The sequence below is a fragment of the Hemicordylus capensis genome, chromosome 1 (assembly GCF_027244095.1).
Source record: "Hemicordylus capensis ecotype Gifberg chromosome 1, rHemCap1.1.pri, whole genome shotgun sequence".
Taxonomy (NCBI): Eukaryota; Metazoa; Chordata; class Lepidosauria; order Squamata; family Cordylidae; genus Hemicordylus; species Hemicordylus capensis.
This window is the reverse complement of record NC_069657.1, coordinates 195,413,516-195,435,943: the sequence shown is the minus strand read 5'-3', so window position 1 is coordinate 195,435,943 and position 22,428 is coordinate 195,413,516. Positions and strand designations below refer to the sequence as shown.

General features: G+C 44.0%; 1 protein-coding gene across 6 annotated transcripts in view; it reads right to left on the bottom strand.

The window, feature by feature from the left end:
* The window catches only part of UBR3 (ubiquitin protein ligase E3 component n-recognin 3), a 198,117-nt gene that overhangs the window by 106,011 nt on the left and 69,678 nt on the right, over positions 1 to 22,428 (bottom strand). For 4 of the 6 annotated variants that reach the window (XM_053265271.1, XM_053265280.1, XM_053265317.1 and 1 more), the window contains exons 20-24: positions 15,478 to 15,619; positions 13,879 to 13,983; positions 12,683 to 12,856; positions 12,310 to 12,342; positions 9,496 to 9,956 (exon numbers count right to left, since the gene is read on the bottom strand). In XM_053265271.1, the coding sequence (XP_053121246.1) occupies positions 9,496 to 9,956; positions 12,310 to 12,342; positions 12,683 to 12,856; positions 13,879 to 13,983; positions 15,478 to 15,619 (915 nt within the window). The remainder of the gene's footprint in view (positions 1 to 9,495; positions 9,957 to 12,309; positions 12,343 to 12,682; positions 12,857 to 13,878; positions 13,984 to 15,477; positions 15,620 to 22,428) is intronic. The other 2 variants (XM_053265289.1, XM_053265299.1) reach the window with 1 other exon arrangement.

Sequence of the window (22,428 nt, the reverse complement as noted above, 5' to 3'; positions counted from 1 at the left end):
ACGCCTGCCCTGGAACAGTAAAGGCAGAATTGGGCATTCAGATGAGAAGCGAAGAGGCCTATTTCCAGGAGGAACCAATTATGGAAGAGAGCCCTGAGTGTCAGGCAGTGTAGCTGCCATTCGTGAAGCTTGACCCCACTCTCTGCTGAGAGAGTCTACTTGAGTATTGGCCTCGGATATGGATGGCCCTGGACATGATTGAGTGCCAAACACACCAGTGCCAGAGGTCCATGACCAGATGAAGGAGAGTTGAGGAGGTTGTACCTCCCTGTCTGTTGAGGTAGGATTTCACAATGGTATGGTCCATTTGAATAGTGACGGTAGTGTGGCTCAGGAGAGGAAGAAACTCACAAAGAGCTTTGAAAATTGCCAAGAGCGCTAGATAACTGATGTCATGGGTGGCTTCTGTCAGCGTCCAGAGACCTTGGAGGTGAAGGTCCTCCATGTGTGCTCCCCAGCCCCAATCTGATACATCTGTGATCAGAACGAAAGGGGGGGGCAGAGAATGGAATGGGGATCCAAAACGTAGGTTGCGGAGATCCTGCCACCAGAAGAGGGACAGGTGAACATGAAGTAGTACACATGACCAGTGGTTTTGAGAGTGGCGTTGAGGATGGAAGATGCGTAGAAACCAGTGTTGTAGTGGCCGGGATCGGAGCCGAGTGTGAGGAAGAATGTAAGTGGTGAAGGCCATATAGCCAAGAAGTTGCTGGATAACTTGAGCCCTGTGGCAACATTGGGCGGCCACTGTAGCAGCGAGGGATAAGATACCTGAATTCTGTGGTCGGGCAAGTAGAGTCTCGCGAGGACTGAGTTGAAGACAAGGCCTAGAAATTATATGGGGTGAGTTTGGATTTTTTGTAATTGATCTGGAGGCTGAGACTGGTGAGCAGGGCAATGGTGGACTGAAGTGCCTGCCAAAGGGCCTGCAGAGTGTCTGCAACCAGGAGCCAGTCATCCAAGAATGGAAAGAGTTGAATGTCTTGCTGTTGCAGGAATGCCATGACAGGAGCCATGCACTTGGTGAATACATGTGACATGAAGGAGAGGCTGAAGGGTAGAGCTCTGTACTGGAAAGTGTAGCCTTGAACCATGAAGTGGAGATAACAGTGATGTGTAGGAGGGCAAAGATGGTAGGTAAAGTGACCATGCAGAAGCGTTAATAGGTGATGCAGCAATTGAGTTCTTGGAGATCTAGAATGGGCTCCATCTGTCTTGGGGACTGTGCAGTAAGTGCTCTATAGCCTGTTTTTGTAGGAGTGGTGCAACTTCTGACAGTAGAGTAGACATAGGAGCAGTGGAGACAGTGGAGATGGGGAGGTTTAAAGGGAGTATCAAAGAAAATTCCAGAGCATAGCTGACTCAGGTGATCGTAAGGACCCATGAATCCAATGTGATGGCTTCCCAGGCTCAGAGGAAGGTGGGTCCCAAGTCGGTGCTGCAAGTCAGGAGTCACTGCTTCTTGGGGAAAGCAGGTGCTGGCCTGGACTTTGAGCTGGGCTGGTGCTGAGTGGCAAAAGAGAGACATTTGCCATAGGACTGATATCTCAGGGAACGAAAAGAGCAACCTCCCCTGGTGGTATTGTGAGGAAGGCTGCTGTGGCGGTGGCCGGTTCCATCTATTGGGTTTGTAAGGTCTGGTAGTGTGAGACTGATGACTCATGGAGTGAGCAGTATTACAAAGAAGAGTTTCATCTGTCTTCTTGCCAAAAAGGACATCTCCCTCAAAGGGCAGATCTTCTATGCAGGTATGGGCATCATATGCTAGCCCCGAAGAGTGAAGCCAGGTGTGTCTGTGGATAACCACCAAGGTGGACGTGACCTTAGCCACACACTCTGGAGTGTCTCACTGCATGTAACTCCTGTTTGACTAGCTAAGCTGCTTCCTGCATGAAAATTTTGGCGGGATTTTTTTTTTCTGGAGGGAGGTGATCCAGGAAGGGTGCTAGGCATTCCCAAAGGAAGAGGTTGTATCAAGCATTGTACACTTGATAGCAACATGGAGGTGTAGGGCGGAGATGGAGTAAACACACCTGCCAAATGTGTCCGATTTCCTCCCTTCTTTCTCAGGAGGGGTAGAAGCTGGGTGAAGCCTGTTCTTGGACAAGGACGATTTCACCACCACTTAATTGGGGGTGAGTTTTTCAGCAAGAAGGCTCCTGTTTGTTCCTCTGCAATGTGCACCCTGTAGAAGCTCTCTAGGTGCTTGGTGGGATGAGGTAGTGAAGACAGCTTCAGCCATATGACTTCATGATATGGAGTAAAGCCACACTGAGGGGAAGGGACACTGGAGCTCTCATGTCTGCCTCGATGAGACCAAACAGAGGATCTGGATCTGACTTATGTTGGGCAAGTTGGACCCCCAAGTACGCAGCCATGCAGGAAATGTAGTCCACGTATCCTCTATAATAAAATGCTTAGGTGTGCGCCTGTGTCTCTGCGGCCGTATCTTTCTCAGCCGTTTTGGGCATGCGCGGAGCGCATGCCCAGAAAGTCCGAGAAAGATACGGCCGCAGAGACACGGTGGCCATGTTGGGTCCCAATCCGGGAGGAGGAGAAGCGGGGACCGGGGAGGGCAGAGGCAGCAGCGGCGGGACCGGCCCTGCCGCGGGGAAAGCCGAGGCGGCGGCAGCGTGGCCGGGCCCGCCACAGGGAGCGGAGAAAAGGCAGCGGGGCCGGACCGACCCCAGGAGATGGAAAGGCGGCGGCGGAACTCTCCGCCCGGCCGGGAAGACCACAGGAGCAGCCGGGCTCGCCCTTAGGACTCCAAAGTTTGGGCAGGTGGAGAAGAAGCGGCGGGACGAGGAGAAGCGGCCACTGCCCGACGGATGGGCAGAGGACCAGCGGCCGCCGCCGCCGGGCAGGCTGGCCAAGGAGAAGCGGCCGCTGCCGGGCGGGCCGACCACAGGCCCAGGCCTATTCGCCGGGGGGGGGGGGTGAGGGAGGCGGCGGCAGCGGCAGCGGGGAGGAGTAGGCGGCCACATCAAGGAGAAGAGGCGGCTGGGCCCGGCTGGCGGAGCTGCGTGGGCCCAGCCAATGAGGAAACAGTGGCGGCAAAAAAGGGGGGGCAGAAGTAGGCGGCAGGGAGGAGTAGGCGATGGCGGGGAGGAGAGGCGGCTCGGCCCAGCTGGGCAGCCGATGGAGGTGTGAGGGTCCAGCTGGGCAGCCAGTGGTACTGTGCGGGCCAGGCAGCTGGGCCGGCCGAGGAGAGGCGGCCGCCGCTGGGCAGGCGGGCTGGCTGCACGCCCAGCCCTATTCTCCAGTGGGGGGGGGAGTGAGGGAAGCGGCAGCCACGGCCGCAGCAGGGGGACTGGGCTCGTTGGCGGCCACCAAACCCCACCTCATGTTTTAACATCAGGGACGCAAGCTCCCGATGAAGGACCTGGATTTCAAGGTGGGCGGGAGGTAAGCAGGGAGAGGGAGAGAAATTGAATGACCGCTGCAGAGTTCCAGGCTTCCCGAGCAAAGCGCCAGCCTCATAGCAGCCCGCTCGGCTGTGTGGAGCACCGAGTGATCAGCTCGCAGGAGCAAACTGCCAGCCAAGAAACGGAGGGGCTCCAGCTGGAATCCGTTCAGCCCCACCAGCAGGCAGTTCCATCTGGGAGATGATAAAAGGGCTGGCTGTCTCCGGTTGCCCAAGTGGTGACTGTCTATTAAAATTTAATCAGCAGTGTGTTGCCAGGTACATCCCTGTTGCTGCTCTCCCAAACCATTCCCACAACTCGCAGCTTGGAACCTGCAGCTTGAAAGATGGTTGGATACATTCAAGGCTTTTAAAAATGTCTTTTGTTTTAACTCACTCCTAGCAAGTGAGGTTGTTTCGTTGTAAATCGTGTTTAAAATGCAGGATGCAATCTTCTGAATCACACAGAACTGTCCCTCAAATGTATTCAAGATGTGTGCTCGAGAAATTCTGACTCCTCCCAGTTCCTGCCAGATGGCCAAATTTGTTACAGGGGGGTTATTTAAATAGGAAAATAGGCAAACTGGCTTGCCCTTTGCAAGCATCCTTCCTGCATCACAACATTTTATTTATTTATTACATTTGAACACCACCCCAAACTTCTGTCTCTGGGAAGTTTACAGCAAAATGACCATGCACTCTCCCTTCTCTCATTGGAAGCTGATGGGCAGAAGAGTTTATATGTTTAGAAAAATGTACTCATATCTCCAGCTTTCTCATGATTTTCAATTTCTTAAGTGATTTTCATGGAGATCCGAAAAGCAGTGAGCTGAAAAAACCCATGGGCCCGGGCGGGAGGAGACGGCGGGGGAGGGCGGAGAAGGCTACTAGCGCCTAAGGACCGGCCCAGCCAGGGGAAGGGGAGAGAGGATGGGGGGGGGTCCAGCCCGGGCAAGGGAGAACCAGCGGCGGCCCGGTCCCGCGAAGGAGAGAGACGGCGGCGGCAGGTCCGTCCTGGCCATGGAGAGGGGAGAGACGAGGGCGGGTCTGGCCCGGGTGAGGGAGAACCAGAGACTAGCGCCCGTTATTTTAACAGGCTTAAAATTACTAGTTGTCTATAATCCTCCGAGATTATGAGCCAGGTCCCTGATCAGAAAGAAGGTCCGGAGGGGTGGAGCCCAGGGATATGGGATCAGACTGTGGGGAGAGCGCATCCAGGTCTTCGTATTCAGTTTCAGGATCCGAAGACTCTGCTGCCGTATGTTGGGTGTAAGCCAAGGTCTCAGTAGTCTGAGGTTCTTGATCTAGAGGTAGTTCCTGTCGTTTTGGTGGTGCCAGGGAAGCTGATTGTGGGGGAGGAGGTGGTGGTTTCTGGGGCTCAGATATCTCATTTACAAACTGGTTAAGTAGTAAAGGGAGGCATGGTCCTGTTAGGTCGTCTAGGCACCCAGGTGGATGACCGAGGTGGGGAACAAGAGCGGTCCCTAGGGACAGATTCATAATCCCACTGGTCCAGATGGGAATGCCATTGGGGAAAGTCCTTCTGGGGACCTGCCACTTGGTATTGTAGCAGTCACATTGTCTCTGACGATATGGTGGTTCTGGTAGGTAGGAACGATAAGCCAGTCTTTTATTCCAGTGGGAATAATATTGATCAATGTAGGAAGACTGGCCACAGTTGGTCTGGAGGAAGCCTGCTGGACGTGATCTCTTATTTTCCCTACAGAAGTGTGCGTAAAGAGTCTCGAATATGGCTTCGAAATCAGTCTCCTGAAACCTGAGTATGGGTTCATAAGAATGTTCTTGTTGGTCTCCTTCGAGGTCTGAAACATCAGGATCATAAGAGATGTCCTCAGTCTCTGAGAAAGTATAATGGGGACCCTCTGTTTTGATCCCCTGTTCAGGTTTGAGACCTTCCTCAGTATCGAGAGCTTCTTCATGCTCCTCAGGGTCAGGTTCGGTAGCAAACGTCTCGGTACTGGTCAGGTTCGAATGGAGCAACCCCAACCTGGATTCTCCAGCTAGTTCGCACTTCTTCTTGGGCTTAGCCGAGGTTTCTTGAGAAAGGAGCTTTTGTTTAAGAGGCTGAGGTGCCTCCTCTGCTTGTCGTGGTTTCTTTTTCTTCTTCTTAATTAATGAAGTGGAGCTCATCGGACCAGATGGCTTTGGGCTGATGAAGCAGAGCCAATGGAGGAAGCCATGGAGGTGGTTGGGTCTGGAGCGGCCATTTTAGGAGCCATAGGCTCTGAAACTTGCTGGGGAGCAGGAGTGACCACATCCATGAGCAGAGAGGCAGGCGTAGAGGGCTGTAAGCCTGAAATGGGAGGAGAAAAGTTTGCCGTTGCTTGCATGGCAGGAGTTTCCAAAGGAAAGACTCCTTCTTGGGAAGATTTAAGTGCCTGCTCCCAGAGCTAAGATCTAAGGTGGGAGGTGTGGTTTTTTTCTCACTTGTTTGGTGAACATAGCACAGTGGGAGCAAGCATCCACCTTATGTGCCTCCTGGGCAAAATAAATAGTGATTGTGTCCATCGATGGAAGGAAGCTTAGCCCTACACTAGACACAGTATTTAAATGTGACCTTGCTGGCCATAAGCAAGGTAGGGGCCTAAAAGCCCTACCCGAAAGGGCATCGGAAGATGCGGGAAGGAAAGTAAGACGCAAACTGAAAGGGAGAAAAAAACTAAAATGAGAAATAGAGAGAAGAAGCAAAATAGAGGAAAAGAGAAGGAACACTCATTTGTTTGTTTTTCAGACCAGAGAAGCTCACAGCGATGTCGATCTGTTGATGGAAGAAGACAGACTGAGGAGGACTGCTGGGGCACATTCATACTACTCCAGAGGGAGCGGGGCTACCGCCCACTTCAGAGAGAAAAATTTCAGCGTGAAAAGACTCCAACGAGGTCTCTACACAGGCACAAAGCCCAATCATGTAAAGCACAGAGACCATGTCAAAGAACAGCCCTGCTGGATCAGGCCCAAGGCCCATCTAGTCCAGCATCCCTGTTCCTCACAGTGGCCCACCAGATCCCTCTAAGAAACCCACAGGCAAGAGGTGAGGGCATGTCCCCACTCCTGCTGTTGCATCCCGGCAACTGGTATTCAGAGGAAGGCTGCCTCTAAGCCTACAGTCAATAGTCAATAAGACGATTAGCCACTGATAGACTTGTCCTTCATGAATTAGTTGCCAATGCCAGTTAACTTAAAAAAAAAAAAAGGTTCTGCACTTTCAGAATATTGCAGCACTCAAAAATGTATAGGATTTGAGATAGATTTTTGAAAGAAATTTTAGATGAGATTTGCTCTGGTAAGATATTATTGTATGCATTTTTATTTTAAATTTAAGTATGTACTATGCCATCAAGCCACCTACTGGTGTAGTGGGGAAATGACTTGCCTAGCAAACAAGAGGTTGCTGGTTCCCAGAATATGGGAAACACTTATATCAGGCAGCAGCGATATAGGAAAGTGCTTAAAGACATTATCTCACACTGCATGGGAGGAGGCAATGGTAAACTCCTCCAGTATTCTATCAAATAAAACCCCAGGCTCTGTGGTCACCAGGAGTTGACACCAACTCGACGGCACAACTTTGCCTTTACTTTACCATGCCATCATCTTCAAAGGACCAGTGGCCAGAAACTTTTAGAAAGGTCAAAGTTAAGATTTAACTCTCTAGCAAGCCATGAAGGCTTTACTTTCCTAAGAGACCATCTTTCCTCTAAACCAGGGGGCCTGAGATATAACAGCCCAAATGGTTATTGTGGCTGGGGGTGATGGAAGTTGTAGTTCCAACATTATCTGAGGACTCAAGATTGTGAACTCCTGCTTTTTCCCCCACTCCGCTTTTCCCAAGTAGATGCTGTTCACTTGCCACATCACAACACCACTTTTTGAGATGCTTGATGATTCCTAAAAGGCAATTGTTTTGAGAACTATATCACAAGAACTGAAGGATTCTGTGAATGGAGACAAGCCTCAATTCAAGAAAAAAAGGGTAATAAAAGAAATGCAATAATTTAGCCAACAGCATAGCACATATCCCATCCCAATGCAGCACAATGCAGGGTGAGAGAAACCCAAGCCATGAATGAAGCTATGAATGAGTGTGCTAAAAATTGTGCTCAAGGAGTACACAACAAGGATCAAGCAAATACTATATGAGGCAGTAGCCCAGTTAACAGATAAAAAGCGTGTAACACAGAACCACGGGAGATCCTATATTTAAATATACTTTAAATCTCCAAGTCTTAATTTATTCTGTCGTACAAGCAGTAGCAAAGGTGCACCAGAAGAGACCTCATCACTGTGCATAGCAGGCTGGGGGTGGGGAATATCACCTGAACAGTTCCCAAATGTGTGAAATATATAGCAGAACAAGTAACACAAACGCATAAGTCCTCTCTGTCTCTGTCTTCTCAGCTTCAATGGTGGTCAGTCAAGATGACACCCTGTCTTGCCTACACAAGTTATTTGGACAAGTAAGCAAAGTCATATGAATATTCAAATGTGCACAATAAACTGGTGTGTAACCAGACTCTTAGGACACTGAGTACACATGGCTAACACAGTTTTAAAGCAATAAAAACACACCACAAACACACACACACTTGAACCGCAGCCTTGGGAGATGGTGGGGAGTATTTTCCCCACTCAGAACATGGTTGCAAGGAAAGGAAATGCAGCATGGCTTATCCCCCAGATACTCCTGCCAGCTTTTTCTTCCAGCATCGATAGAAGCTCCACCATGGAAGCACTCCAATATTTACCATGCAACTGATCTCACATTTAAGCAAATGTTCAGTGCTGGCACAAATGGGGGTTCAAGAGGAAATAACATTTGGCTCAGTTCTTGGCATAGCAAAGATATACAAAAATTCAGTTTTATTTCTGTCCTGTCATGCATCTGTTCATATTACTGTAGAAGGAAACAGTATCTATCTTACTGCAAGATTAATATACTTTGCTACACACTGCCAAAATGTAAAAAATCATACATCAATTCACTTATGGAGTTCATATTATAATGGAAAGAGCTTTCTAGTTTTTGAAATTCTACAACATTTTAGAGAGCTGGGCTGGCTAATATACATAAATACATATGCAGGTTACATAAACACACTGTTTTATAAACCTGGACTTGTACTGCATCGCCATGAACCCATTCCCAACTTGACACTTTTTCTATCATGCAAAACTTAAGTTTCAAGTAGTTTATTTTTAAGTTATTGTTTATTTATAGAACTACACAATAAAAAGTTGTGTTTTCAAACAGTAAATTCTATAAGAGCAGAATGAAGAGGAGACTGTCCAGAGTTACTAAAAGTAATTGTATGAGGACAGAAAGTATATCCAGCACTCACCCTGGATTCAAGATACCGTATTCCATTTGAACTTTAGGTGTGCAATTACTATTTTTGGAAATTTAAGTCCAGCAGGCTCAATTCTGCTTTCCCTCAGCTTCCACAAAGCTGTTCTACTGGTAGAAATACATTAAAAATCTATCAATCTATTTTTAAAAACCCTGAGAATTTTCTATTTTGTAATTTTCCTATTATGAGAAACACAAATTTGATAAATACAAAGGGGGGCAGAGTAGCTATTGGACCATTTTAAAATACTCTTAAAAGGGATGTTGGACTACTTAGCACCAATGTATCCCTGAACTGCAGTTAATGCAGTTAAGCCAGGAAGGATGGAATTCACTCCCGGAAAAAGAGGAGTTGGGAGGGAAAGCATGTGATTCCAGGGCTGACTCCTGTCTTAACCAAGGTTAAGAGAGAGGCAGCACTATTTCTGCCAAGGCTCACAATGTTCAGAGCTATTTTTATGTATTTTAAGGATGTATATCCTGCCATTTCATAAAATCCAAGATAAATAATAATCAGTTTCAAAACAGAACCAAACAGCACTAAAAACAATGAGAACAACAGAACAGCAGTTTTCACATAAAGCAGCCTGATGATCCATCTAGTCGCCATATGAGTTTCTAAACCCATACAGGTTCCAAATACAGAGAGTATTCTCAAACAGAGGAGAAATGGTCAAGTATTCTTATAGATTTAAGCACAGAAATATTTCTTCTCATAAATTACCTCTCTTCCTTGTCCAAAGTTTTCCTCTCTGCAGGACTGATCTTTTTTGGTGGTACAGGTGGAGTCACTTTTCTACATATTTCCTCAATGATACGTTTGTTTAATCTGCTTTGAAGTGCAGCTTTCAATAAAATCCTCTCTACAGCTGTCATTCCATCCCCATGAAAATATGTAGGGTTTTCTTGTTGGATTGAAGCATCCATGTCATCCAACCAGGGAGGGTAGTAAGAGTTTTGCTTTCCCGACAGTTTATGATGAAGCTTAACTAGCAAAGACAATATGCTTTCCTTGATCTCCAGGATAGCCGTGGTTAGCTGGGGAGTTGCACCTGGAGCGGACCATTTCATTGAAGTCTTCGGTCGAACTGCCTGACTGGCTTCAGTAGTATTGCGATTGATGATTTCCTGAAATTTCTTCCTACGTTCTGCCACCAGACTGAACACTTGCGCTGTCCCTGAATTCTTAAAGGAAATAAGGAAAATATTATAACATTCAATACCATAATCTATGAGCATTTATAAAAACTGTTACCACATTGTTCCATGAGAAATCTCTCTCTCTCTCTCTCTCTCTCTCTCTCTCTCTCAAACACACACACACACACAGTTTAAACAATTCAATTCCTACACATTTCTAAACCATTTCAAAAAACTGTAAAATTATACAAATGTATTTTCACATTCAATTTGTACTTTATGTTCTCCTAAAGCTGGTGGAAACACAGGCCTCTCAAATGCTCAAGCAGGAAATGCAGCCGGGAGCTCACCACTCTCAATCTACCCACCTACCACTTGACCCCTCTGCAGACCTCAAACACAGTTAACATTGTACAGATGTAATGCTTATCAGCAGCTAAGGCTAACCAAGATTCTCTTGGGTTTCAAAGACTGGTAGGAGGGTATCTTGGTTAGCTTTAACCATGGTTAATGTCAGTACAGATGCAAGGCTTAACTACAATTCAAGCCATTGTAAGAAAAGCAGGGAGCATGTGATCCCACAACCTGCTCCTTTCTAAGAAGAATGAAGTCCTCCTCTGCAGCCACTATCATCAGGCAGCAGCAGAGGATGAGTCAAAGCAGAAAGACCCCTCAATTATCCTGAGGAGAACCAATGGCCTTCTAAATCTGTAAGCCACCCTGAGTCTATCAGAAAAAGAGCGGAATAAAATCTAACCAACAAATAATAGTTAAACTAATGGGAGTCTTAAATTTTTAACACTTCCATGTGTAGAATTTTTAATAAATAATAAACATAGCTGCCGCCACCTGCCACAAGTAACACACTTCGTTTTAATGGGACTTTTATCCCCATTCAAAAGTTGGCGAAATGGTAGAATTACAAGTTTTACTGTGGACAGTTTTTATGATTTGGGATCTTAACATTTCTAGAATTAGAGTTGGCACGCTGGTCAACCAAGTGATCAAATACTATCAGTTGATCACCTATTATTTGGACACAGTCAAATATTATAACATTCCATGTAGCTGATGACATTTGAAGAATTCATCTTCTGTTTTCCGTAGCATAACAGCATTTAAAATGGATGTTTATTAATCGCTATTACTCAGTTTTTATTTCATTTAATTTTTGTAACTGTAAACACACTGGGTTCCAGGATAAAAGCCAAAAGAGAAGAAGTGTTCAGTAAATTGTTCACATTCATGGAAACCTTATCCAATACTGTTAAAAGTTACAATAATTTAATTTAAAATAAATAAATAAATATTTTAAACATTAATTGTCATTGTGAAACTACAAAAGCAATTAATTTGGCATACTTCAAGCATTATAAACATATTTAGTGTCTGAATGATTAAATTAAGTGATGAAAAAATCCTTGACTTGTATTTGGCTGGTCAATTAGACCTCTTTTGACTGATCAAATGCCCTACCCTACCCAGAAGCTAAGAACATTTTTCATCATTTAAAAAGCAGCTACTTACAAAGCTGCCATGCCTGATGTTTCAAGACATGTTTAAAGCTTAATAAAAGCATCTGGAAATTCTCATTTTATATAGTGTGTTTTTCACAAATGCAAGTGTTATGCCTTTTTTAAAACCCTGTAGAATTGCCACATTTTTTTAAAGGAACTAAAGTGTAAGTTTGCCTTCCATTTAGAGATGTTCTTTAGCAGAGTTTCAGTGCTAATGAAATACATAGTAGTGCATACATGAGTTTACATGTTAACATGAGCTACGGCTAGGCTCTTCCCCATCTCTCCACCTGATGAGATGGCGATCCCATTACGAATAGGCTATAAATCATTTAAACAAGTTAATTATGTGTTCACAAAGATGAATCAACTAACCATTTATCACTTCAAATAATCTCGCAGAAGATTGAAAGGCTAAGCTTATTAAGAATGGGGTAGCTGAAAAGCAGCATTATTAAACATTAGCAATAACTGCAGCAGAAATTCACACACACAAACAAAGCAAGCCAATATTTCTTTCAGTAATTAAAGCAATTAAAACAAAGAGAGAAGGGGGGGAGTTAACTCTGGCAGATGGCACAATGAACTTCGAACCGAAACACAGAAGACTTGGTGGAAGTTTTCACTCCTTTAATGGAAGGACCTTCCATTCACAGAAGGAGAGCTGCACTCATTAAAGGAATCCTATCAACAGAGCAAAAACTCTGGATCCAATCCAATTTTGTCAAGGCCAAAGTATCTTCTAAACACTGCCATCAGAAATCTGCAGAGATTACTGTTTCTCAATAAACAATCTTGAAAAGATTGTGGAATTGCAGTAAAGTTAGGGTCAGCACAGTCAGAGCCATATTGCTATTAGAATACAGAATACACACGTCTACCTCTCTCTGAAGTCCTTTAGACCGCCTTGGATTCTGGTGAATTGGAGGGAAAAGGAGGGTATTAAAAACCCTAAGGAACATAGCATTGCATACCAGGCATGCAGTATCAAATATGAAAAAATATACCTTTAGCAATGCTTAATTTAAGCACCATAAAGTTTTAAATCAACATTGCCTTATGACAAGCATTCCCAACCTGCAGTATTCCAGATGTTGCTGAACTACAACCCCCATTATCCCCAGCTACAATTTACTGTGGTTAGGGATGATGCAAGCTGTAGTTCAGCAACATTTGGAGTACTGCATGTTGGGAACCCATGCCTAAAGAGATCTAGAACCATGATAATAATCCACAAGATGACTTCACCCTTACCTGAGAACCACCTAGACCATCAGAGCTTGTACTTGCTGGTGGCTCTCTTTTCACTTCTGGAGCTGTCTCTGGTACTCTTACACGTACATAGTTAATAAAGTGACGCATGTTTGACACCAAGTTATTCCCTGGAAACCAGCTATCATGGCAGCATTCTTGTCCTCCCATAGAATCCTGGTGTGTCAGTCATTACAAACAAACAAAAACAAAACAAAACAAAAAATCCACTGTCAACATAGCAGGATATGGTTAGTATAATCCATAGTGCAATGACGAAGCTTCAAAACACAGCCAAACATGCTCAAGTGCACTCAGGGGGGAAAATCAACTTGTATTGACTTCAACACGTAAAACATCACAAAATCAAAGGGCCATATTTTTAAACATATCGTAATTCTCATAATAGTGACATGTACAACCCAATCCTATACATGATTAGTTGCCTCGATGAAGCTTCTTCACAAGTAAATATACATAGGATTGCAGTCTGTATGCAGATTGCATACAGTATGTATGTAGCACTTTTCTTAAGTACTTTATCCTAATATAATTTAATAGACATTCTCTCAGTAATCCTCACAACAGTTCAATGAAGTACTATTATTCCCATATTATAACAGGTGAGCTGAGGTTGAGAGACAGTAGATTGCCTAAGGTAACTCAGTAAGTTCATGACTGATCAAGGACTTCCTGGCCGACCATTTGTTTAGTTTTTTTAAACTGCCATATTGTACTAATTCTCTAAGACTGTAATCCTATACACACTTGCTGGCACACTGCACAGTAAAACACAGATGGCTGGAGCACCACCCATATTGCTTTCTTTATGTAAACACCGCTGCTAAGGGTGTTGTGGAACTGTGCCGTTCCGTTCTGTATTAAAGTTGCACCAATGCATGACGTGACACCACCTGGAAATAGTGAGTGCCATGCAACTGTGTTGGTACAACTTTAAGACAGAGTGGAACAACCCTATTCCACAACACTGTTGGTGGTGTTTACACAGATGTAGCAGCATGGATGGTGCTCCAACTGCCCATGTTTCACCGCAGTATGTCAGCTATTTACTTTGGGATAAGTACCACTCAAACCAGTGGGACGTACTTCCAAGTAAACATGCTTGACACATTTTTATTTTTTAACATAAAATATAGATATTTGCAACACACCAAACATATTAAAATGTTACCACTTACTTCTTCATCAGATTCTTGCTCAGATGAGTTCTCTAGCCCCAATTCAATCAAATATAAGACCATGCAAAGGACATGTTCTGACAGGTTTTGATGGTCCATTAATATCTAGAAGAAAAGTAAGCATTTTTCCTGATGAAAACATCCTGCCATGAATAACAGAGCCCTTAACCTTTCTTTTTAAAACTGCCAGCTGCCACAAATGCCTCAAGCCTATAATATTATGCCTCGTGATAATGCGATGCATAGGAACAGTAAGGGTATCGTCCAGAATAGGGGTCATGCCACTGTGCTAGCACAAGTCAATCTTCCTGCCCCTCCTTCCTGCTGTAGCCATCGGATCCCCTCAAAAAACTGCTTCCAACAGTCAGGGGACCCTCGGGAACTGCCTGCGATGAGGTGCAGTGGGTTGCAAGGGGGAAAAGGGTATACCCAGAAACTGTGAGCAAAGTGGGGCCTTCACTATTGGTGTCCAGGCATTCCATCCTGCTCCTGAGGCACCCTCTCCGCTTTCAATTGGCATCTCATGTAGGTTCCTGATTGTTGGGAGCAGATAGCAGGATCAGAGAAAATGGGCTGCACTGAAGCTCATTGTATGAGCACTGCTCTGGATGCTACTTTAAGTGCTTGATACAGTAAAATTCTAATACAAGAACTTTACTTTAAAACACCCAGGAGAGTGTTTGAAAGTACTAAACAGAAGCTGTGAGATCCTACAGTTTTACTAAACTATTCAGTGTTCAAACTTGAGTGTTTTGCTTTCCTTTTTTCCCATCCAAATATTTTCATTTCAGACTTTTTTTTAAAAAGAAGATATAGTTAAAAAGAACCGTCTCATTCTAAAAAGAATTAAATATTTAGAATCCCCCCCCCCCGAAAACACAAGAAAACTTTTGTACTGTGAATATGCAAAATACTTCATTTTCAAAGTCATACACCAAAACAACTACTGTATTACAATTACTGACATCAAGAGCAATGAAGCTGAATTACTGACATCCAGAGCAATGAAGCCTTGCATAACAAGCAAAGGTGCATTAGCTGAAAATGACTTCATTGCGCTAAAAAACAGATTTGCATAACTGTGCTATTGCATTCCTACACAAACGTACCTTTTAAAACAAATGAGAAATGTCGCAGTTGTGCAACTTGCACAACTGAAAGAGTGCTTGTGTTAGCACAACACTGGTCTGGCGTGCTCTGCAAGCACTTCACTGCTCTGCAAGCACTTCACTGCTCTGGATGTCAGTCAACGTTTTTTAAATTATAGTCCATCTCCCTAGTTTAATTTGAGCTAGTGTAGCTGGATGGGACAAGAAACTGTATAAGCCTGCCTAAGAAAGGGGACAGGAGCAAATAAAAGGAGAAAAGGTTTTCATGAAGCCCTAGCTTAAAACACATGCATCTGCATTGCATTTATTCTATTAAAAAACCCAATAATACAAGGTAGGAAAATATTATTTAGCTTAATGTGCAAAAGATAAAAAGTGAACTACTGTCTGAAAAACATATCCAGAACATCCTCCTCCACAAAGCAACACTGAATAAAGTTGGTGGAAGCACATTTAATTCGTCTCAAAGTCCTGTGTTGTTCAGGAGTACCTTGTAGAGTAGAGTGAACAATACAATGTGTAATGTTTTACAATGCAAGAGCCTCATGAGTCCTTTATAGCTTGAGTGCAAATGTGTCCGTTTCTTGTAGGGAGGCCAAGGATTTCCATGAAATTTTCCACTCTGCTTTAAACTGTAAGAAAAGAACCGAATGAGGGGGAGAACCATCAAATAAAATTAAATGCTACAGAAGATAGAACTGAGAACTATAACACTTGCTATGCCAAGTGTACATGACAACCCACTACCCCTTGATTTGAACATTGTGAAAGCCAGGCGCCAATTATTCCATATCTAACAAAATGACTTTCATTTCAAGGATGGGGTAGAATAGGACCCACACTGGGATGTGTTGAGGTGGGATACATGTCTGCGCTATTGTATCTACTGACAGAGATCTGAAGCCAGTTTTTATATTTTTTATTTTTTACATTTTATATCCCGCTCTTCCTCCAAGGAGCCCAGAGCAGTGCACTACATACTTAACAGCCAGCGTATTGTAGTGGTTAGAGTGCTGGACTAGGGCCGGGGAGACCCGAGTTCAAATCCCCATTCAGCCATGATACTAGCTAGGTGACTCTGGGCCAGTCACTTCTCTCTCAGACTAACCTACTTCACAGGGTTGTTGTGAGGAGAAACTCAAGTATGTAGTATACAGCTCTGGGCTCCTTGGAGGAAGAGCGGGATATAAATGTAATAATAATAATAATAATAATAATAATAATAATAAATTTCTCCCAGTTACTACTGGGTTAGCAGCCAACTCCAATTAGCGTTAATTGTGGTCTAGTTATAGCGCTGTAGTATTAAAGACATGGAATTCTCTCCCAGTGGGCATCGACTCCTCAGCTTCCATATCAACTTTTAGAAAGCAAGTAAAAATATGGCTTTTTACCCAGACTTTTAGACAAGTGCTATTTTTGTTGCTGCTGCCCTATATGTTGTGTGTAAGTGTTTTATGGTTTTTTAAACTTCAATAGATTGATTTTTTAAATACTGAAATTTAATATTTGTATTGTTTTAATTATTTAATACATTTGTCCTGTTTAACATATATTAGAAATGGCCTTGAGATTATTTTAATGAAAGGCGGTATATACATCTGACAAATAAATACAAAGAAGATCAGCAGCAGGAGGAATTTACATGCAAGTGACGAAGGCCTGGGAGGAGAGGAGGGAACACACAGTTCCACGGCCCACTCTGTAACCCTTAAATCAGAGGTTCTCAAACCCAGGTCCCCAGATGTTGTGGGACTGCAACTCCCATCATCCCCAATCACAAGGGCCAAAAGCCATTTTACAAACAAAGCACTCCTGATCTTTCAACTATTTAAAGGCATGTCTTCTCAAACTCAGGTCCCCAGAAGTTATGGAATGATTCCTTTCATCCCCAACTGCATTGAGGCTGGGGATGATAGGAGTGGTTCCACAACATCTGGGGACATGAGTTTGAGAAGACGTGCCCTAAGTTGAATGATCAGGAGCGCTTTGTCTGTAATAGCCCCGGGTGACAGCCACTGTACAGTGGATGTGTCCCTTCAACCAAAACGCAAGCAGAAACAGAAGACCTCAACAAGCTTTCAAGTACTGTAGGCTTGAATTGAAGACCAATCAGCAGAAACATCTTCATCTTCATGTACATGTCATACTTTCTGGTTGATTTCTCTTCCACAAATACATTGTAGTTTTACAATGCCTGAACCCAACTTTTGGCTGATAAATGCCAACACACACAAATCTTCCCCCACTACCAGCTATCTACCCCATCCCCGACATCTCTCCTTTGCCTAGTCCCTGATGTCATCTTCTTCTCTTATCTTCTGTCCCATTTATCCATCTCACTTGTATTTGTCTCTCCCACTGCCACCCCCTTCTTTCTCTACAATGAGACTTATTTTAGCAAGAAATACTGCCACCCAATGCAACTTAAGATTAGTAGCTCTCAAAATGCATCCAAATTCCCAAGGCTTGTTTTATTTTATACACTAACGTACTGCAAATGCTTGCCCACACATTGTCCAAAAAAGTGAGGAAAGACGTTCCAGACAAATAATTATGATATATTACTAGAGCTGCTATATATGATATATAACTAGAGCCAGTCAATCTTTAAGGGGGAAAAGAATGGCACAATGTTGTGTACACTGCATTTCTAATTCATATTTTTATCTTCCCACAGTACATATCTTAGTCCTTAAAACCCAAGAATCAATTACCAAAAACAGTGGCTCACATTCTGCACAGTAGTAAGTTGATAGGAAAAGGAATGCACATTTGCAAAGTGTCCCACTGGTGAAGGCTTTTTGTGTACCTGCATGAACAAGGAGGGAGAGGGGAGCAATTTTCATTTCCCCCCCTTGCTGCTAAAGACCTGTCTGCTTCCGTGAGGGCTATGTGACCACCATGGACATTTCTCTGGAAGCAGAAAGGTATTTTGCAGCAAGGGGAGAGAAAAGAAAGTAACTCCCCCTTCACGCTCACTTGGCTACACAAAAGGCATTCTCTGTTGGGATGTTGAAGGCTTTTTTTGAATGTGCATTCCTTCTCCTGTCGGCCTTCTGCTGTGCAAAATGTGGGCCACTGGAATTGTAGTTGCTCAGTTCCAAATCCAGTTCCAGGGCCAGATACCATGGCTAAAGCTGGCAACCTTTTGTAACTAGTTATATAAATGGAGTGGAAATGGCCAGGCCATCATCATAGCTGGCCTTCAGATGCTATTGTATTCCATATAACAGACACACCCATAATGGTGGGCTATGTTGAAGGGGTGTACACAGACCAGTTTCAGCAGTTCGATTTGAATTCGGACCAAATTTGAACGGAACCACTGGTCCACAGGGGAGCAGGGAGTCGAACTGACTGGCCAGGCTGTTCAATCGAACCGGTCTGGCAGTTCAAGGAGCTATGCTTGTAAAGGGTAATCTGAAGAGGATTGCAAAGGGGAATCTAGCGAGGATTTTACAAGCAAAGGGGAATCCTGGCTTTAAAAGGCTTCTATGAGGCGGCCGGGGTTTTTAAACTACCTTTCAAAGTAGTTGTAAGGTGCTTACCAGTCCAGCGCTCTCCCCAGCAGCCCAATTGCATGAAAGTGGCATGGTTCCTGAACTAACTTAGCCTTAGCAGATGGGCAAAGGCCATTTGCATGGCCACACAAATCTGTATAGTCATGCAAATGGCCTCCGTGCACATGCAGAGGTCAGTTCAGTTCAGGAACCATGCCACCACCACACAGGCGGGTGGGCTGCCGGGGTCAGTGCCAGATCAGTAATCACCTTACAACTACTTTCAAAGGTGCCCTTTTGCCGCCACCCTGGCTGCCTTTTAGAAGCCTTTGAAAGCCAGGATTCCCCTTTGCTTGTAACCGGATCCTTTACGAGCATAGCCCCTCAAACCCGTCTGTTGCAGACCAAGTTCGGTTCAGTTTGGACATGGACCAGCCCGCCTCTCTTGGCGGTCAGTCTGGTTTGTGATCGAACGGTTCATGCACAATGCTGACTGAAAATGAGGACTATTCAAAGCACACTACTTAACTGCCAGATATTGCCCAATGCTTCTTTAGAATTTTTTTTTATGCTTTAAAGCAGGGATAGGCCAGTATACACACCACACTGCCAAACTCTTAACAATGAGTGGGCTGCAGACTTGCACACTCCCTCTCCATCCCTGCCTGAATTTCCTACTCCTTTCTTTTCTCAGTATTAACCATCATGTAGCACTGAGTATGCAACAGTGCTATCATAGTTATCAACCAGAAGTAACTTTAACCATATTTTGCTTCAAGCCCCATTTTCATTGTTAACATTAACTTTGATGCAGGTTAATCCTATACCATAAAATGGTTAGGTGTGCGGCCGTACTGCCCGTGTCTTTTTGGGCAGTTCTGCACATGCGTGGAGCGCGTGCGCAGAACTGCCAAAAAGATACGGCTGCCCAGACACGGGTGGCCATGTTGTATCTGAGCAGGGAGAGGCGGCGGCGGCGGCGGCAGGAAGGACTGGCCCCGCTAGCAGTGGCCGAAAAGACTGGCCCCGCTGGCGGCGGCCGAGAGGACTGGCCCCGCTGGCGGCGGCCGAGAGGACTGGCCCCGCTGGTGGTGGCCAAGAAGCCTGGCCCCGCTGGCGGTGGCCGCCGCCGAGAAGACTGGCCCCGCTGGTGGCGGCCGAGAGGACTGGAGAGGAGCTCACTCAGAGCTCCTCACTCCTTAAAGTCTCTTCCTGTACTGGCGCTTTGGCCGAAAAGAACGCAATAGGCGTCCTTTTCGGCCAAAGCGGCAGTACGTGAAGAGGCTTTAAGGAGTGAGGAGCTCTGCATGTGAGCTCCTCTCTCCTTCTCTACGTGGTCCCGGGCAGAAGAGGTCTCGGCAGCTGGGAGGGCAGGCGGTTGCTCAACACAGAAGTTGCCGTCTCAATATTGATCGTTTAAAACAACAATCACCGCAGAATGTGGCATGTTAATAAGCGGATTTTATTTGCAGCACTTTAATAATGCAGGTACGTTCTCCAACCGAGTGTAGCACTTCCTCTTTTTAAGTTTGCAGTTTGTGCAAGTTTACTCGGAGGAAAGTACTGTTGCTTTTCACAGAACATCGCTGCCCCAGTATTATGAATCTATCTGTCTGTTTAATAAATATTTCTTAATATGCAACAGTTGGGGTTAGGTGTTCTGTCTGCCAATCTTGATCTGACAAGAAAACTGCGATAGGTAAGCAGTATTTTATCAAAATGGATTTTAGTGTGAAATATGGCATGGCTTAATCTCTATGTTCTAAAAATGGCTGTTGGCAAATTGAAAGCATCCCCCCCAAAAAAGGGCAAGAGAAAGGAAGAAGGAATAAATTAAAAAAACAACACCTAGCGCCCGTTATTATAACGGGCTTAAAATTACTAGTACTATATAATGTCTAACCTCAACAAGAGTACCCCAAGGGGAGGAGGAAGCATGCCATGGCCTATTTACAGCCTCTAGACAATTGTTAAAAAATCAGCAGTGTAAAATCTAGGAATAATCTATTCCTAGTCCAGAAATAACAGATTATTCTCTTAATTCTTTGTCAAGCAAAGAATGCTCCCCTAGAAGAAACAGCACCTGCTTAAGCCAACACTCCATGTTTTTTGTCAGAGTGAAATTCAGACCCAAAATTGTCATCTTAAACCAGACCTTTAAGTAACAAAAGGAAAGCAGAAATAACGCAATGAAGAGACACACAAAAAATTGTTCTTGAGATCGGAAAACAATCTACCAATGATAAATAATTCTAAAAGAAGAATAGTTGTACATTGACTACTCTTTACTTATGACTGACAAATCATTACAAATCTTGAGTTGGACAGTGTTTCCAGTTATTATAACTGTTATTAAATATGCAAGTTTTTTTGGAGAGGGGGAGCAGGGAGAAGAAAAAACTCAAGGTCAACTTTCAATCTGTTTTTACATGGCCTCAAGGAACACATTATTCAATTCACTAAAAAATGAAAAGGTTATGTATTTGTTCAAGATGGCAGGTAATACATCATTCTGACATGTCAGTTCAGAAAATCAAACCAGTAAAAGACATGAAACTAGAAGTCTCACAGAATCTGTACCAACGAAAAGCATGTAAGTACTTCAGCCTCACACATACCAACTCAAGCAGGATGAGTCATAATTCCTTGCAAGCGAATGATTGCTAGAGCCACTAAGTCACCTCGTCACGCATAGGTATCTATGGATGAGTGATTACATGTTTTAGTAATTATCTGTGAGGTTAAACTACTTTAGCCTCGCATATAATTTCTCTCATTTTCAAGCAGCGTTACTGAACGTATTCCTGGATGTCAGATCTGGCAATAAATCAGTATCCAGTTTGACATAAGCAGTAAGTGGAACCATTTTCCAGTCTAATTTTCTGCACTAATTGAGGCAGCATATTCATCTACTTTTAGGGTGTATTCACACTTTTTTCCCCAGGCTATGTCCCAGAAACAGCTGATACAGTTGGCACTACACAAAATCACCAATTACTGCTCCATTTCTGGATTTTAATGCAAGAAAGTGAGTCTTGCATCCAAGAAACAACTCGATCAGCAAAGCCCTTCCTTGGCCCAGATGGGCTAGAAAGGAAGGGTTCCACCTCACCATATTAAATAGTAGTTTGTAGCCCTCCCCACCTGTCAATCGACTCACGAATATGTACCCAGGTGTGTCACTTGCATGATACCCCCATTCACCAAATTGTGAGTAATTATTGCATAACTTTTTCCTGGTGTGAAATGCACATCTGCCAAGGGCAGCACACAAACATTCTAGGAGAAGAGGAACAAGGAGGGATAGTTTGTACTTCTTCTAAACAAGAACTACTACTGTTGATACAAACGGAGTGGTATGGACACACTCATTTTAATTCTGCATGCTTTAATACGTTTTAAAAATAAATAGACTAGATCACACATGTGCTAATGTATTTAAGTTTAATCAGTTATTTTACTGGTTGGTTAAAAGGCAGTTCATCAATGCAAACATCTTTAATACATGTAGACAGCCTCAATTTATTTGCCCTGTTTCAATCATACATGGCATATGTACATGGGATCCATCCACCACATTTAAAGCATAATACTGTATTTACTTGAATACAAGATTAGATTTTTCCCCAAGTTCTTTGATGTTAGAAATTGGGGGATCGTCTTAAATTCCGAGTCCTCTTCTTCTAGGTAAATACAGGTATAACCCTTATTTAAACTGTATTTTTAAAGGGGTCATCTTAAATTCAGAGTCATCTTCTATTTGGGTAAACATGGTATTTAAGCATGGTTGGGTAAACATGGTATTTAAAATAGTTATATCCTCAGCCCTTCTCATGCAAAATGAGCAACAGCTTCACGAAGAAAGGATATACTTTGTGAACTCACTGCTTAGATTGTCTGTTTAAAGGATTTCATCCTATCACGTAATGTAGTATTCA